At 40.8% G+C, this 17,698-nt stretch overlaps 1 protein-coding gene and 1 long non-coding RNA gene across 4 annotated transcripts; one reads left to right on the top strand and one right to left on the bottom strand.

Annotated features, from left to right (window-relative positions):
• Window positions 1–4,001: 4,001 nt before the first annotated feature.
• Window positions 4,002–14,604, bottom strand: DDX24 (DEAD-box helicase 24). Of its 2 annotated transcripts, none has more exons than XM_075193081.1 (9): window positions 14,457–14,604; window positions 12,277–13,010; window positions 10,755–11,198; window positions 9,921–10,074; window positions 7,714–8,229; window positions 6,701–6,776; window positions 4,846–5,034; window positions 4,599–4,728; window positions 4,002–4,284 (listed from the first exon to the last, which is right to left on the bottom strand). In XM_075193081.1, the coding sequence occupies exons 2-9, from the start codon at window positions 12,998–13,000 to the stop codon at window positions 4,061–4,063; spliced, it is 2,457 nt and encodes an 818-aa protein (XP_075049182.1). In that variant the 5' UTR covers window positions 13,001–13,010; window positions 14,457–14,604; the 3' UTR covers window positions 4,002–4,060. The 2 variants fall into 2 exon arrangements, with proteins under 2 accessions (XP_075049182.1, XP_075049181.1); XM_075193080.1 differs by having other exon boundaries at window positions 14,448–14,603.
• Window positions 14,605–14,620: 16 nt separating this feature from the next.
• On the top strand, window positions 14,621–17,320 carry LOC142109061 (uncharacterized). 2 transcript variants are annotated; one of them, XR_012680266.1, is made up of 4 exons: window positions 14,621–14,671; window positions 15,222–15,348; window positions 16,032–16,071; window positions 16,700–17,320. It is a non-coding gene; the product is annotated as an uncharacterized LOC142109061 (long non-coding RNA). The 2 variants fall into 2 exon arrangements; XR_012680267.1 differs by having other exon boundaries at window positions 14,666–14,706.
• The last annotated feature ends 378 nt before the right edge of the window (window positions 17,321–17,698 follow it).

The following is a 17,698-nucleotide window of genomic DNA, read 5'->3' as shown; positions in this document are numbered from 1 at the left end:
TCCCAAACACTTGTGTATTTTCACATTACACCATTTATAAGCTGCTGGGATTTGTGACATTGTAATAACAGGAGATAACAGCCCTGCAAATTTCTATTACGGATTTGCAGGGCTGTTGTGATGAGCATGGGGCTGTCTGCAGATAGGTCGGCCCTTCTTTGGGATTCTGTAATCTAATCCAGGGATGTAACCAATATTGGGCAAATCCAAAGCTCCCGATGGGAACAAAAAGATATAGAACTGAGGTTTGTCTGTCTCCTAGTGATGAAGTCCTCTAGTGTCATGGCAGCAGCTATGGTCTACAGGAGTGCGGTCAACCTCACATGGTGTCCCCCAATGCAACAAGCAAATTGTTATTCAGCCCAGCGGGCATGACAGACTAGGGATGGTCTATCTCTGTGGATGCTGCATCCTTCATACATGTGTCTACAGGGACTATTGGCTGGATCATGGATGCTAGAACTGCACAAGAAGCTTTGTCTGATCAGTCTAGAAGTAAGTTAATGATGCTTAATCTGTGTCCAAGATGTGTCATGTTCAGATTCACAAAGCCCTGGAAGCCCGAGTCTTTCACGGGTCTGCCTATGGCATTGTAGAGTAGTTTTGTAGAAAACCATTGACTGCATCTTCCCTCTGGCTTACACAGCCAATAGTAGGTCTATTCAGAATATTGACTGACAAAGTGACATTATTTTATACTCATTGTGAAAATGAAATAGATTGTAGATGGCAAAAAAACAGATTTGGTCACTTATTAAACAGACTGTTGCCTACATTACGTAACACAAAATTCTGTACAGAACTGGAAACTGCTGGAGTAAAAACTTGAACAATCTGACCCCAGCAGCTGCCTTATCACAGTTCTATGGGACCTTTCATATGGACACGATGAGGAGCCAATTCCAGGTGATGATCTGGCCGACATCACTGCATCGGGATCGGCTAATATCCACAATACTGCAGCCTGCTGCATCTCTGCAGTCACTAGTAACTCATTAATCTATATAGGTCATAAGGTCACTGGTTCTGTGGGTGGAACCAGAATACAGTCATTGACCTGTAAGTGACAGGTTCACTCTAATACTTTTATGCACAGATTTTTCTCAAGTTATACAAGTTGTTTTTTCTCCACACACTTTGGAGATATAGGGGTATATTTACTAACCTGTGGGTTTAAAAAAGTAGAGCTGTTGCCTATAGCAACCAATCAGATTCTAGCTGACATTTATTTAGTACATTCTACAAAATACTAGCTAGAATGATTGGTTGCTATAGACATCTCCACATTTTCAAACCTGCAGGTTAGTAAATATACCCCATAGACTGAATTGTAAGACAACTGCTCAGTGCTGCTTTTGCAGACATATCTTCCAGTGTTCTGTGTACTTCAGAGAACAATTAGTTTACCATGAATGTGTGTATACGGTCTTATAAGCAGGGTTTTGATATTTTAATGGTCCATCTCTTGATTTACAAAAGACCGTCTACTTCTGACACTTTCATTGCTGTCTACAAGGTCTGTTTTCAGCCTGTGTACAAATTACCATTATGCTAACATGCACGGTCTATAGCTGTGCTACTGGAACCTCGCCAATAGTGCTTGCGTTGTACATTAATCACACGTTTCCAGCAGTACAAGTGACTATCAAATTGCTTAAAACGGAATGTGGTATATGCACATGTTGGCTAATAAGCTATTAAAAGAGCAGGATACAGGAAGTGGCTGCACAAATGACCACAAGGGGGCGCTGTGCATTACCGTTTCTGCATCCATTAGATGAAGGAGGCTTTGCTTTGGAGCAGTATTTTCCAAATCCTGTACACCGTTAACAGTGCATGTTTTTCAGGTCTAAGTGCAACATCACCAGTAAAAGTGCTGCTTGTGAATGTAAAATGTCTCTGATTTAATATGCATGTGATCGAGTTACGCGCTATGGAAAACATGTACGGTGAGCAGTACCGAAGGCCCAGATTTGAGAATCGCTGCCGTAGAGGTTATATATGAATGGACCTGTTCCTGATAAGCCGACCTCCAGACATACACATTAAGAAGGACAAGTGGTTCTCTATATGGAAGTGCATGTTAAAGTATAATAAACAGTAATCTTTATTACACAATGTGGAAAAAGATAGATATAGGAAGTGTATGAATGGAAAAAAAACTTACAAATATAGAATGCAAATGGCATATGTTCCTAATTATTTAAAAAAAAACAAACAAACCAACAAAAAATTGTTATTTGTATTCATTAAGGAGCAAAAGAATATCTACAGCAATGTTGGCTAACCTGTGGCACTCTAGCTGTTGTGAAACTACAAGTCCCAGTATACCATTCCAGCAATAAGCTGCTATATATTGGCAAAGCAAGCTGGGACTTGTAGTTTCACAACACCTGGAGTTTCACAGGTTAGCCAACACTGATCTACAGGTTTTAATGCAGGCCTGTCCAACCTGCAGCCCTCCAGGTGTTGTGAAACTACAAGTCCCAGCATGCCCTTCCAGCTATCGACTAGTTGTCTACCAGCAAAGCATGCTGGGGCTTGTAGTTTCACAACACCTGGAGAGCTGCAGGTTGGACAGGCCTGTTTTAATGGTTCTGCCTTGTACCAATCAGTTAGTGGCTAAACTACTCTTTAAAGCAAAGGTGTCTAAACTCAGACATCAAGAGCTGACAGTTCATGCATTCAGGACTTCTTTAATCATGCACAGCTGAGTTAGTAATTACCCCACCTGTTTCTACAGACAGAAATCCTGAAAACATGACGTGTTTGTAGTCCTTGAGGAGTGAGTTTTGCCACTTTTGCTTTTGAGGGCTGTATATAATGATTCAGATCCCTTGTCCAGTAAGTGTAAAGTTATGGGCATCACTTAATCATTCAGACACTTTTATACCTTTTTGTTTTGCCCTCCTATCAGCACTAACAGATTCATGTTGTCACACACATTCCATTAGAATTGGTACTGTTTACATTATTACACAAGTGGAACACATGACCATGTGCGTTTCATTGACTGGTTTAAGCTTTGCCTTGATAGAGCAGAGTGTGGCACATGTAGTATTGCAAATTTTGACTGAATGGCTCCTGTACGCTGTGCTCTCTCTAAGCTGTGTGTACTCTAGAACGTAAAGTGTATGTACATTTAGCTTACTTTAAGGTAGTGGCTTATACATTTTACTAAGCTCATTTTCTGGTTTCTTTCTATACTTTTCAGTGGTGTTTGTACCAGCAGTCAGAGTTGCCCTTGGATATAGGACACTGGTCTCAGCAATGGATAAAGCTGAATCCATAGAGCAGCTCTGTATCATATCAAAGGGTCAGTAAGCAGACACCGGCGCTCTTCTGTGATTATGTCTACATAGCACATATGGAGCTATGTAAACATAATCACAGAAGAAAGCTATTTAGTGAAACAAGCAGGAGAGCGCGTACAAACAAATTAGTCCTCTAAAGATGGGAAAGGGTCACACTAGACTAATCTAACACCCTGCACAATGGTCTTCTCTCACAGGGCTAAGGAGGACTATTCCTCCTTAGCCTTCCTTGTACGTTACACTACCTTGGCATGGTGGCACAATGGTTCGCTTTAGAGTCTCATGCCACGGCTATGGGATTGAATCTGACCAGTGTGCTATACATTTGAATGAGTTTCCTCCAATGGTCCAAATACATATCAGTAGGATAATTAACATCTATTAAAACTGCTGGTAGTGCGTTTTGGGTGCCTGCAAGATTAAACTGCATGGTCTGCTGGTAAAGGGAGCAATGTAAATATTCTTTAATTGTACAGCGCTGCATTAACATATTGTAGCTATTCTAAAATTGTAAACATGGCCTTAAAATGATTCTTAGATACCTCCAACTCATGTTTTGTGGATTTTCTTAATCTATATGGATTAAGAATCTGCCAGCAACAGCGCCCTCTGCCTGTCAGGAGCAGATTGCACCCCCTATAGTAAGTCTGGTTATAAATATAGAAGTAGGAGTACTCTCAGCCACAGTTCATAAAACAAGCAGGGTCTTTGTATTTGAAATATACATCACAATAAAATACTCTGAATCAGTGTTTCTTCTTCTTGGCCGTCTGATTGGAGAGGGTGCGGAGGGCAGTCTCGGACTTGCTGACGGGGAGGCTGGGGAGAGACAGCCGGCCGCTCTGCGTGGGGTATTTTGTTTTCATGATGTTCTTGAATATCGGCTGGGACAAGATTCGCTTCAACTGTTTCTTCATCAACTTCAACTCCTTCTGCTTCAGACTCTTCTCTCGCTCACTTTGCTTCCCCCCTAAAAATTAATTAGGATAATGTTATTGTATTGTGTGTAGAGGATGGACATATAACTCACTTGTACACACACCAAGTTTTATTCATGTTTCACTCCCCTTATCTAAAGACCAACAGGTAGAGTTCTCAAACCTAAGTGGGAAAGTGGATGTGTTACCCATAGCAACCACATTCTAGTTATTTTCTAGAAGGTCCTGGATACATAAGTAGAATCTGATTGGTTGCTATGGGCAACACTTCCATCAATAACTTCAGATATCTTATTGAAGTCATTGATGGACTCTACGAGGGAGACCCAGTAGGAGAGATCTTTACCTATCAAATCATCATCGTCTATGTCCATTTCTAGGGCCTCTGCTGCCTGCTGGATCCAGGAGTTTTGATGCTTTTCCTTACTGTTGAAATATTCCATCTTCTCGATCGCTCTGGCCAGATTGACCCGGTCCTGGTGACAGATGTTCAACAAATGCGATAAGAAATACATAAAAGTAAAAGGAAGAACAACATGGATACAGGATAGTTCCCCTGTCAGGCCTGGGGGTACAGGCTGTGTAGTTTATACCTTAATGCCGGTCATGCATTTTGGCTCCACGGGGAAAATGGGAAGTTCCTCGTTCTTCTCCAGGGTCCTGCAGATTTTCTTGTAATTAATGACGTCGTCCGGTCCGATCAGAAGCAAAGTGAGACCGTCGCTAGAAGCTCTCGCCGTTCGGCCGCTGCGGTGAACGTAGGTTTCTGACGTTCTGGGGACCTAAACGCATATAGACCCAACACCCAAATATTAGCTTTGGTCAGTGTGCTGCAATGAATGCAAATATTGTATTAGTTACAGCACGTGTGCTCAATGCACCTATTAAATAAGACTTATCACGACAACTAAGTGATTAATACGTTCTAGTGATTACAGTGCTATGGATGAATGATGCACAAGCCATTTAACAAATTCAATCATGAATTTTATGGTTAATAAAGTGAATCTGATGAATTGCCCTTTAATACGCTGTTTGTTATAGGAAGTTCGTTATCTAGTATCTCCACCCCCTAGAACAGTCTTGCTGTGGCTAGTGTGAATAAAGCTTTGAAGGAAGAAAAGAAAAGAAAAGAAAAAGCAGAAAATCGATATATCGATCCAATTGTAGTGTTGTCCGATGATAATGAGGATTCAGGTGAACACACTATAGCCATCCATTAAATCTATTTATACAATTCATGCAGAGGTCATTCACTTTTTGGATGTGAAAGTAAGAAAATATCAGTTTAAGGTACAACTGATTCGTTTATGAAATACAGATAGGGATGGTTTACTTGGCCATGAAAGTTGTCATCCAAAGCATCTTATTAAATTGGCTGACCGGCAAATTATTGTATTAGGCCAACAGTGATGCCTCGCATGATTTATACAGCTAACGCAGACTTAATGATAAATTAAGACATTACAAAGGTTATAAGAAATCAGATCTTCTTTCGTCTCCCAAAAAAAGTGAGATTAAGACCTTCTTCAATCCAAGGATTAGTTATAATTAGAGTCCCTTATTTAATAAGATTAAATCAAATCTTCAAATATCGGGGCAATCCCCAGAAGGGCAGATCACATGGGATCCTCTTTCAATTACCTCCCATGATTGCATTTAAGAAACAATAGGTCCATTGGTGTCCAGGTAACTAAATCGGATTCTGGCAGTATAAAATCAAAGTGACTGTTGTGTATAGAGGACGGGCAGCTTACATTGTAGATACTGCGATGTGATTATAGAGGGTGATACAGTTCAACATCCCTCCAAACGTACTAGTTATAAATGTAGATTTTACCACTTGGGGTTCTAATGATGCAATTTATTTGCTTAAACCCCTCTGCGGGTGGTGTTATATAGGACAGACCAGAGCGAAATTAAGGCTCAACACATAAATCCCCAATCAGGACATATAATCCGGGAATGTTTAGCTCATATTGTTTATATGTAGACATATGGTTTATGGTAATATATAAGTTCGGTGATAATTCACAGTTTAGACTTGTAGAGCTTATACATGCAGCTGTAAAGGACGGGTCTACAGAGAATACATCCAATTCACTGTCAAGAACTATTAGCAAATGCTGAATAATCCGAAGTGACAGCAACCAATCAGCTTCTGTCACTTCTAAGCTATTCTCTGAATAAAGCTGCAATGCCCCTGCTTCCATGGCAACGGTCACCATAGAGACAGTCTGGTCCCACCCCCTTACGTCATCACAGAAAAGATTTTTTTTTAAATAAATAATAAAATAAAAAGTTAATAGTTTAATAGTAAAAAAAAAAAAGAAAGAAGCTAAAAGGAGCAAATTAAGAATTTTTGGGTTTACGTCCCACTTAAATGTTTCAAAACTACTAAAGACAGATCCTATTATACATTCGGGGAGCGCACCGCACCGCCTGTACCTGGTAATGGAGAACGTGCTGGATGTTGGGGATGTCCAGACCTCGAGCTGCTACGTCGGTGGTGAGGAGAACGCAGCTGCGATTAAATCAAAGTAAAGATTTCACTTAATGTTTATACATAGAAATGTAGATCCAAAAACCTATAACTTCAAATAAAAAAAAATCCCAGCTACTTAATAACTTATGGGCAGCACGGTGGCTCAGTGGTCAGCACTTCTGCCTCACAGCGCTGGGGTCATGAGTTCAATTCCCGACCATGGCCTTATCTGTGTGGAGTTTGTATGTTCTCCCTGTGTTTGCGTGGGTTTCCTCCGGGTGCTCCGGTTTCCCCCCACACTCCAAAAATATACTAGTAGGTTAATTGGCTGCTATTAAACTGACCCTAGTCTGTGTGTGTATATTAGGGAATCTAGACTGTAAGCCCCAATGGGGCAGGGACTGATGTGAGTGAGTTCTCTGTACAGCGCTGCAGAAATAATGGCGCTATATAAATAAATGATGATGATGATGATGATGATGATGATGATGATGTGACAGCTACCATCCCCAGGCGTACCCTTTATATAAAATACATCCTTCTTAACCTTTATTTCTGCAAATATTTGTCTTCTCCACGACTGTACAACCTGCCTCCTTTCTGCACCATCCATCCCCATACCTTAACCCCTTACCTCTGCACCTCCATCCCTCTGGACCTAAAAACTGAACTCACCTAAATTCTAACAAGAACTACAAAACATTTGCTTGGTAAATATACATAAGTGTAAGTGTACATTACACAGTGCCAGATAAATAAACCTATATACAAAAATAAACACAAACAAACAAACAAAAAATGTTCACAACAAAACGAAAAAATAAAATAAAACCTACAGTAAGTAATCCTTCAGCACTACACAGGCTCAATATTTATAAAGGACTGTTTTTCGAATTTCTAATTTTGCTGAATATTATCGAACGTTATGTTTTGTATTTTCTATATTGCGTATCCGATCTCCCGCCAGCAACTTTACCTCTCTCGCTCTGCGAACCGCTCCAGGTTTTTCAACCTCTGTTTTTGGTGCATGTTGGCGTGTAGAGGGAGCGGGTCACAACCCAGGATGGTGAGCAGGGAGGTCAGCCTCTTGATGCAGTCGATGCTGTTGGCGAAGACCATCGTCCTCCCAGAGTACTGCAGCAGGAAGTAGTAGAGGTACAAGTCCTTCTCGTCACTGGTGCAGTGGATCCGGGTCTCTGTCAGCGTCTCCACCGTGGCCTGTTTCCTGGTCAGATCGATCACTTTGGGCTTCCCCTTCAGGCCCAGCTTGTTCATCAGGCTCCCCAGCTTGCCCTCCTTGTCCATCGTCTTGAAGGTCTTTTTCTGCAGCAGCCGGTTGGGGGCCTGGTGGATAAGAGTCAGGGTGGCGGAGAACACAAAGGTCTGTCTTTTGGCGTTATAGAAGGTGTCGTTCAGCATTTCCAGTAATTGCGTCAGCTCGGCATAGTGACCCTTCTCCACCATCCTGTCCGCTTCGTCAATAACCAGACACCTGTTCCACCGAGACCAAAACAACCACACTTTAGTGACTCACTGAACACCAAACTTAATTTTACTAAACAAATTAAAGCCAGAGTTTCATATTGGCGGAACAGTCCCCATTGCTTTACCGATAGCGACTGGTGAGATCCACAAATACCCCTGTGCTAGGCAAATTAGTAACACAATATGTGAACAGAAAAGGAGATTTTGCCCTTTTCCCTAATACCTGCACAATTAACATATTTATTCCAACCTGCTATAAAATACAGTATATAATAAATTCACTTAGACTGAAAACTAAATGGATATAAATCTGTTTCTGGTGGAGCAAACGCAACACAAAAAACTCTTTTGGTCATAAAGGGGGTAATATGTTGCCATGATAATATTACAGTTTATACTTTTGTTTTACTTTTATATTCTCGTTACATTTTCATTAAATAATTTGTCCATAAAAAGGTCCAGAAGATCTAAAATTTCTATATTTTAACCTGAAACCCCCCCCTTCCCAAAATGTATCCCCCGTTCCATACTCCCGTGGAGAGCTTCTCTCCGCCCACTCCTGGTCTCAGTCTGACACGAGAGTCTCACTGATCACTCATCTTTCCTCCGTAATATAATAGCTGCCACAATCACCTAGTAAAGTGCGCAGCCTCTATTATATCGCCACAGGACTCCGTGAGAGTACATAGCTCCCCGCCATCCCTTTATACTAGGAGAGGGGCGGTCATTAACAACTATTGGCTATGGGAGAGCGCAAGTTCCCATCTAAACGAGAAGAACATGGAGCGGACTGAGAGAGGAGATGCTTTCCCCAGCTGAGCTTCTCACTGAAGCCCTGCAATGCCACAAGGAGGAGGGTGCAGGGACATTTAAAAAAATTAAATATATTTTAGATTACTGGTGCATTTAACTTTAAAAATTATAAGCGCTATTATTGTCGATTACATGTTATTTATTTTTATACTACTTTTAAAATGACAGTACCATAAAATGAATACAGAGTTAGCGACAGATATACATTTATACATATGTTCTAACTAGTAACGTCCCTCAATTAGAACAATTTAACTCCAAAAAGAAGATGGACAGATTCCACAGTAGGACGTGAATTTTCTGACTGCACCATATAGAAACGTTACCTCTATGTCTATAAATGTAGAAGTAGTTTGTGACATTTGGGTCACAAAGTTTGGGCAGCTTGGTGGCTGAGTGGTTAGCACTTCTGCCTCACAGCGCTGGGGTTATGAGTTCAATTCCTGACCATGGCCTTATCTGTGTGGAGTTTGTATGTTCTCCCTGTGTTTGTGTGGGTTTCCTCCGGGTGCTCCGGTTTTCCCTCACACTCATACTGGTAGGTTAATTGGCTGCTATCAAAATTGACCCTAGTCTGTGTGTCTGTGTGTGTATGTTAGGGAATTTAGACTGTAAGCTCCAATGGGGCAGGGACTGATGTGAGTGAGTTCTCTGTACAGCGCTGCGGAATTAGTGGCGCTATATAAATAAATGGTGATGATGATGATAATTTTCTATCACTATGCTTCTTATACCTATTCTTCGTTGGACTGTGGGTCTTTACACCCCTTTCTCAGTAATGTGACCTGTGTAAACCAGAATCTCGCTAAAAATATTTGGATGAAATTAAAACGTTCATGGACGTGCAGCCTTTTGTGATCTAATCGGCAGTGAAAGCTGCCTCACCTGAGTGTCCTGAGGTTGGAGAGATGCGGGTGTTTCTCTCTAATCATCTCCCACAAACGTCCCGGAGTCGCTATGACAATTTCCGGCCTTCGGTTTAACACTCTATGCTGCTTCTGAGGGGCCATTCCTCCAACAACGGTAACTGTTTTTATCCCTAGAATAATGAGCACAGGGTGAATACGAACAGCATCACTTCCTGGTATATACAGTATAAACCTTTATTCCTTATTACTCTGTACTTATCCCTAAGAACTAACTTGCAGACAGAAGAGTCCTGTGATTTCTTTACGTACTACAGTCACTTAGATAATAGTAAGTATCACTGTCCTTGTCTAATGTGAAAACATTTCTCTGTGGTCCATGTACAATATACTCATGTGAAAGAGCAGTGCCCATTAAAGACTTATTTTCTCCCCAAGATGTGAAATAGGAGGGGAGGAGGGGGGAAGGGGGGGGGGGGGGGAGCGCAGGTCGTTGGCTATGATCGAGGTAGAGACAGTCAGGCAGAACTTTGGAGAGTCTTGTTACAGATGTCTCTCCGACTAATGACATGAAAGCCCGATCATGTGATATACGCTGCTATATCACACCACGGCCGTAGCTGAATACGGTAGAATGATGCGGGATACTGTACATTCTATAATAACAAAGTGTAAAGACTATGGGAGAAGGGGGAATTATTGTAACCCTATAAATGGTACTAAGGGCTACAACAGTTAAACACTATTGTGTCACATCGTATACACCATCGTTACAGCCCTATATTTTCCTGCAGCAGGGGAAGAGAGGATACAGTTCTGCTATATAAACAGAGTAGAAATACTGGACACTCACCTGTAAATTTGGCCACTGCGTCAATGTGATGCTTAACTTGTACGGCCAGCTCTCTGGTGGGCGTCACCACCAGCCCGAGCAGCGGCCTCTTTCTGTCCCACTGAGGAGCGTTGCTGGGGGGAGCAGAGTTAAAATTAATGTCCACGGCTTCCACAACCTTCACGCAGCCCGTAGAGGAAGAACCCTCATCAGCGCTGTCCTCGTCCTCCTCATCATCAGGATCCTGATCTGTGTTCTCTTCCACATCCGAAGCTTCTGCCTCCTCATCATTGTGATTCTGACTTGTGTTCTCCTCCATGTCCGGATCAGCTTCCTCCTCCTCCTCCAGCTTCTCCTTCTCACCCTTGTCCTCTTCTTCCTCTTCAACTCCACTTTCCTGAGCTTTCCTCCATTCCAGTATGGAGTGGATCATAGGAATGGCAAAGGCCAAAGTTTTACCACTTCCTAAAGTGACAGATGACACGAAAATTATACCCAATGTACAAGGTTTCAATATTTACCTCTAAATGCTCAGCAAAACCTATCAACCATTCTGCATTAAAAAACCCTCACACCCCTATAGGATTAGGTTTATTAATATGAATGAAAGCTGCTTTATTATTTGACGGGCTTAAAAAAAACCAAAAAAACAGCAACTTATTTGAGGGGCTTTAAATAATGATAACTTTTCAACCTAGAGTGGTACAGACATGGAAGACGTTAGTATTTTGTACGTTTTTAGCAATTATATATATATATATATATATATATATATATATATACATACATACATACACACACACATATATATATAGGGTGACCGACAATCCGCATTTTTCACTCTCTGTCGAGTGTGACTACAGGTGCTTCAGAATGCTTACATTTTAAGGCTGGAGAAGCGATACATTTTAAAACATCAATACAACAAATTCCCACTTGAGTCCAGCAAATACCTGAAGCCTAGAGACAGACCACTGAAGAGTCCGCTTGTTTGGATAAGAGATCTATTGTACAGCTTTAAACAGCATAAAGTCCTTCAGAGGGCTTTAGGGAGAGCTAGCTCTCAGCTTCAGGTAACTGTAGGAAAGGGGTATTTTTAATTGGCCAGAGCTCCACTGAAGGTAGAGCCGACCTTCTGTATAACTGTAGACTCTGATCTGCCTTAAAACCTATTTTTTTTTATTATAATTTATTGTTTTCTTACAGAAAGCAACACTGTTTAATTTCCTCTCCCGTACAGAATGTGAACTGAAGCTGCTGTACCCAACATCATCTAGATAAAAAGAAACATACTAACCACAATTCTCCTTCAAGAAGAATAAAATAGTTTGTGTAATACGTCTCTTGGTTATGTGTGCTTCTACACATATCTGCAAGGACTTAACAAAAGTAACTGCTTTACAAGCCAAACAGAAAAAAAATCACTCAAATTATTTTTGGGGTGAGGTATTTATTGTACAAAATTAAAATGTTCAAGATTTCCCCCTCCACCCCAAGATTAAGTAACAAAATAAAAAAAGATTTGTAAATAGTTCACACTCACCAGTTTCCGCGGCACCTAAAATATCCATTTTATCCCGGATTGCAGAAGGCAGCGCTAGAGCTTGTATCGGCGTTGGAGCAGAAAACCCCAAATAGCCGAGAGCCTGGAGAACTGGCTCTGGCACACAAAGATCCTTCCAAGGGCTAACATCGGAGTTCTTACCCGCTGTACCAGCTACAGAACGGGCAGCCCAGTTCTTTATCTTCTTTGGGGATTGAATGGCTGGAGCTTTGTCTTGTGAACCACCCGGTTTATTCTTTGGCTTTCTCTTCCTTTTTCTCCTTTTATTCGGATGGCTGGTTGCCTCTTTTTCTACAGGTTTTGTATGATTTACATCCTCTCTGGTTTCATGGAGATCCTCAGCTTCTTGGTCGCCAAGAAATATTTCCTCCTGCTCATCCTCCGATTCTTCTTTCATTTTTCTGGCCTCCAACTTTTTCTTACGCTTTTTATTTTTTTTGCCTTTCACAATATTGCCATCTGCATCCTCCTGTTCTGAGTCATCAGTGTGTTTTCTTTTCAGTCCTTTTGCTACAAACTCCTTAGAAGTCTTCACTAGTTTATAATCGGTGAGTTCCTCAAAACATACGATTTCATCCATCTTCTCGTCAGCAAAAAGACTCGGGTCCAGCGAGACCGGTTTCCATTTTCCGGTTATTTTGATACCCTTGCTCAGTAATTTTGAGTTTTGTAGCCCTGGCTTTCTAGTCTTATGTGGCTTCATTTTTTCAGATCTGTATAATAATAAAAACACATAAATAATTGCATATAAGACATACACACAAACACATGCCCACACCTCTAATATTAGTAGATATTAGAATTTGAAACAACACACTATCCGCCCATACGCTTAAAGTGTGTCTACTGATATAACCCTTATTTTAAAATACATTATTTAGTTGGGCTCATGTACAGTATGTATATATAAAAATAATAAGGCTTTGTTTGGGCCTATAGGATGTATTGTTCAAAATCGCTTTGACAGCTCCAGTAATACGTAGAAGATTATAATTATGCATCTCCTCTTCACTGGAATCTCCTAGAGGGAAAGTTATGCTATTATATAGCTCTTTCATTGTTATAAAGATTTACAGCTAGCTAGATTTAATCAAGCACTAAAAAAAAATAATGCTTCTGAAATAGCAAACAGCTGTAACACAAATCTGATCTGAGGACACAGTGTAATGCACTGAATACATATACACAGCTTCAACATATTAAATATCAGAATATGTCAACATGGCATATATTTATCCATTATATAAGCAAAGTTTATAAACAAACAAAAAGGAAATCTGGATATTAAAATTTACTGACTATACTCTACTGTTAAGATAGTAACCTTGTGACCACAAGCTTTTATAAATGACAGAATTTGGAGGGAACATCTAAAAGACTAATAATTTACTAAAGGAGCCACATTATTACAAGTGGGTTCCTGAAGAAAAATTAAGTAACAACACTGGAATTCATTGATCAGTAAATACACCATAATTCACCAATTATATTGCGATCACTTAGCATATACAATTTATACACATTACCTTTACCTAGGAATCTATATAATATTGGATATCAACTACAACACCAACAGAAGAACCCGCTTTCCCCAACTGCTGTCAGACAACTGCTCCCTTTGCCAGTCTGATGATGGGAATAATAGTCTAGTAGCAGCTGAGTAACCAGGAACCTGAACCATACACATATATTAATCCTACTATGGGGCTGTATAGCAAGGTTGCCAACCCTTAAAAAAATATTAGTGACAATTTTTGAAACATTTACTGATGGTCACCATTTGTTATTGACTCATTCATGTAATCCTAAATTACATAAAACATTAAAAACAGCAACATCTAGAGGAAATAGGGTCCAAATGGCTGGAAATAAGGGTGCGTATATGTTGTTTTTTTACAGATCTGTATTTTTATTTCCTTATGGACAGGTACAAAATTGCCTAAACTTTTACTGACGGGCAGTAAACTGACTAACAGTTGGCTATAAGTGTCTCTTGCTGAGCCACAAGTGCCAGCTCCTCATTAGACTACATAACATGTGGCTGGCATGGCATACTAAGACTTGCAGTTCAACCACAGCCTGAGTGCACAGGATACCACCCCTATAAACCACACTGCGCCCTTGTCATGTAGTCTGTCCCCTGTACATACATGTATTACCGGTGATTATTCCGTAAACCCCCCGATCCAGAGTCCAGTGACGGAGAAAGTGACCCGATCTCCAGGTTTACCCGGCTGCTGCTTAGCCACTTGCGCTTCACCAGCAGGCTGCCATTACAGTGGTGACGTCATCACCAGGCGACAAAACAAACTTTATTAACCACGAACATTGTCCGTATTGCAGCCAGGGACCTGTTTTTCTGATTCAGCACTGGGTATAGTAGATTAGTGCCTGGATAATTACCAGCAGGTCCTTTACTGGAGCCAAAACCCCTGTTCCTCCTAAACTCTCACTCTTTTATGTATGTATGTATGTATGTGTGTGTATATATATATATATATATATATATATATATATATATATATATATATATATATATATATACATACACACACACACACACACACACACACACACACACAGTTACTAAAATACTGATCCTCCATCCTGTGTTATTATGTCTTAGTTATTAATATAAATAACACTTATCTTTATTGTCCAGGCCTGTGGGGGGCACTGTGCTCTAATTATTGAGAGCAAAGTCATGTTTACAATACTTTAGTTGAAATTTCTTGTTATGCTTATAATTTGCTTACAGTTCATTATATTTCTTGATCCAAGTCAGTGGCTAGGAATGCGAGGCAGATTTTATAAATGTATGGCAGCAGACAGTGAGCAACTTGTGAATGACTGAGTAAATATATATTTTTTGACATTTAAGAAAATGTAAAACACACATAATTTTTGTATTTCTTTATTTTTAGTGGCAATGGGAAACCTATTTAACCGGCTTCACCCGCAAAACTTGTTCTGTTTTCGTCATCTCCGGATCGCGTGCCGGTTAACTGGTTCATGCATCCGCAGATCCCCTAAAACCGGCCCAGTAATACAGTAAGTCAACCCTTATTGCTCTGGGTATCTGAGCATGGCTCAGCTGCCTCTGCAAGATTTATTTCGTAACAGACTTATTACATACTTGCCAACTTTCTGAAGATGATGTCCGGGAGCTGCCTGGGGGAGGTGGGTGTTTTTGGGGATGGGGCTATGCAAACGGTGCAAGCCCTGCGACGTAATGACACAAACATGTAATTTTACAGCGGAGGGGCGGGGCCAAATGCTGCATAGCGGCATTTTGGCTCTAATTCTGCCCACTTCCTAGTGAAGCAGGCAGATTGGGAGGATGCCATACTCTCCCGGGAGTCCGAGAGACCTACCTGGAATCCAGGAGTCTCCCGGACATTCTGGGAGAGTTGGCAAGTACGACTTATTATCTCTGTGTCTGTGAAAGATACCGTGGCAGCAGCCATCTTTCTTTTGGAAACAACTAGAATTCTTACTTTTATGACCCTCCCTCCCCTTTTATTGTCATAGAATGACTGGCATTAGGGGTGGGGGGGGGGAGCTGGCACAAAGAAGAGGAAACAAGGTTATGCACAATACTATGGGCTATGAAAGTGGTTACTCTTGGCAATCTTTGTATTTAAAAAGTAGTTTCTATGTATTGCTGCAATATACTTACCCCTTCTGGTCATTGAAATTCCATCAACCTATCTGTCCTTTTTATTCTTTCTCAGTAAACTCATCAACAGATAAACTGAGTAGCAGCCATTTCAGGTACTGGGCTCCATTTTGTTTTTTATGCAGCACTCTGTTGAATGTGATCTATTTATTGTTTTACAACATCGGTTTACAACAGTAATAAGTGACAACATTCATTTACATGCTAACAACAGTAATTAGTCGCCTAGACACAGCTGAGGCAGCTTTTTTTTCTGTTTGTTGGTTGAACCAATATTCATGTGAATAATGCCTATCAATTCACTAGGAGTTACTGACACCTTCCTCCCAACTGCCCCCATTTGAGGGGTCTGTTCCGCCGTACCACAGGCGGTAAGTTTGTCCCGACTCGCGGAGGTTGTGAGGAATGTGCACACGATGATGATCATTGAGGCATGAGGCACATGTCACCTCATGCCCCTGGCTTCTAGTGAATTGATTAGCAGCATCCTTATCAATATTCTTTCTGCCAACAAAATGTCTGCCTTCGGTATGTGTAGGCGACTGTAGTTGTACACTAGCATATTGCTTGATGTTTATAGTATATTAGAAATTAATAAGCCATTAATCACCCACTGCATGCAGGTATTACGTACTTAGTAGAGTAATATAACACATATTAAAGATAACAGCCCACACACAAATGAACATGCACTCGTGACTAATGCTTGTTGTTTATTTAAAGGATTTTGGTGGTTTTGATCCTGCAGTTATTTAATCTCAGGCTGTGAGATTTTATCTCTGGCTGGCAGAGTCTGCTCAGGTCCTCTTTTCACAAGGTATAATGCACACAATAAGACATTGTCTGTCCTTTCACATCCTGATCTGAAGAAAGAATACAGGCTGTTTGTTGGTACGGCTCACCAAGGAAACCAAAGTTCAAGTATTGCTTTACATATGATTGTCATAATGTATGCAGCTTTTTAAATAGCTACATGTGACTGCAGTGGTATAGTGGTTATGTATTACAGAGACATTTGCGGCATGAAAAATAATCCTTTTAATGTTCTATAAATACCCTTACATGTACAGATAACAATTGTTCCATATGTGTACTCTGTGGATTATTACAGGATACAAAATGTGTACTTATCAAGTTACTTAAATATAATATCAAACTTTATTTTGCATAAAGATCCTCATTTGTAGGAGATATTGCTATATTGCTATCCACGCAGCTATAGAACAGTGTCACCTAGTGGCTTAATTATCGTGAAAGTTTTCATGCATTGCATAGGAATAGTCTTGGTATACGTGTTTGGTTTTTAAAATAGATTAGGAAAAATAAATATGACTGGCCTGCTGATATAGCTTTTTCTGGAATTTGTTCTACATACTGTAGCTGTACAGGCTGAGTTTGAAGGTACTACATCCCACAAAAACACATTTCCGTCATATTATTACATACTTGCCTACTCTCCCGGACTTCCCGGGAGGCTCCTGAATTTCGGGGAGTCCTCACGGACTCCTGGAAGAGTAGGCAAAGCTCCCGCATTTGCCAAAATTCATGGCAGTGAATGGGGGGGGGGGGCTTAATAGCATCATTAAGCTCCGCCCCTCCAATCAATCATTCAATGCTGTGAATTTCGGCTTTTTATAGTGGGGGCAGGGCTATGGTGACGTGATAATGTCACCACGCCCTCCTCCTACCCCATGTCACATGACTTCTCCGGATCTCCCGGGG

Source organism: Mixophyes fleayi, chromosome 12 (genome assembly GCF_038048845.1).
Source record: "Mixophyes fleayi isolate aMixFle1 chromosome 12, aMixFle1.hap1, whole genome shotgun sequence".
Classification (NCBI taxonomy): Eukaryota; Metazoa; Chordata; class Amphibia; order Anura; family Limnodynastidae; genus Mixophyes; species Mixophyes fleayi.
The sequence above is the reverse complement of the archived record's forward strand: the minus strand, read 5'-3'. Positions and strand labels throughout refer to the sequence as shown.

Excerpts from the sequence above, each read along its gene's own strand:
- DDX24 (XM_075193081.1), bottom strand. The coding sequence starts at position 13,000 with ATGAAGCCACATAAGACTAGAAAGCCAGGGCTACAAAACTCAAAATTA. Across the intron at positions 6,777-7,713 it reads CGGTTCGCAGAGCGAGAGAG|CTGCGTTCTCCTCACCACCG; the intron begins GTAAAGTTGCTG and ends ATTTAATCGCAG. Across the intron at positions 4,285-4,598 it reads AGACGATGATGATTTGATAG|GGGGGAAGCAAAGTGAGCGA; the intron begins GTAAAGATCTCT and ends ATTAATTTTTAG.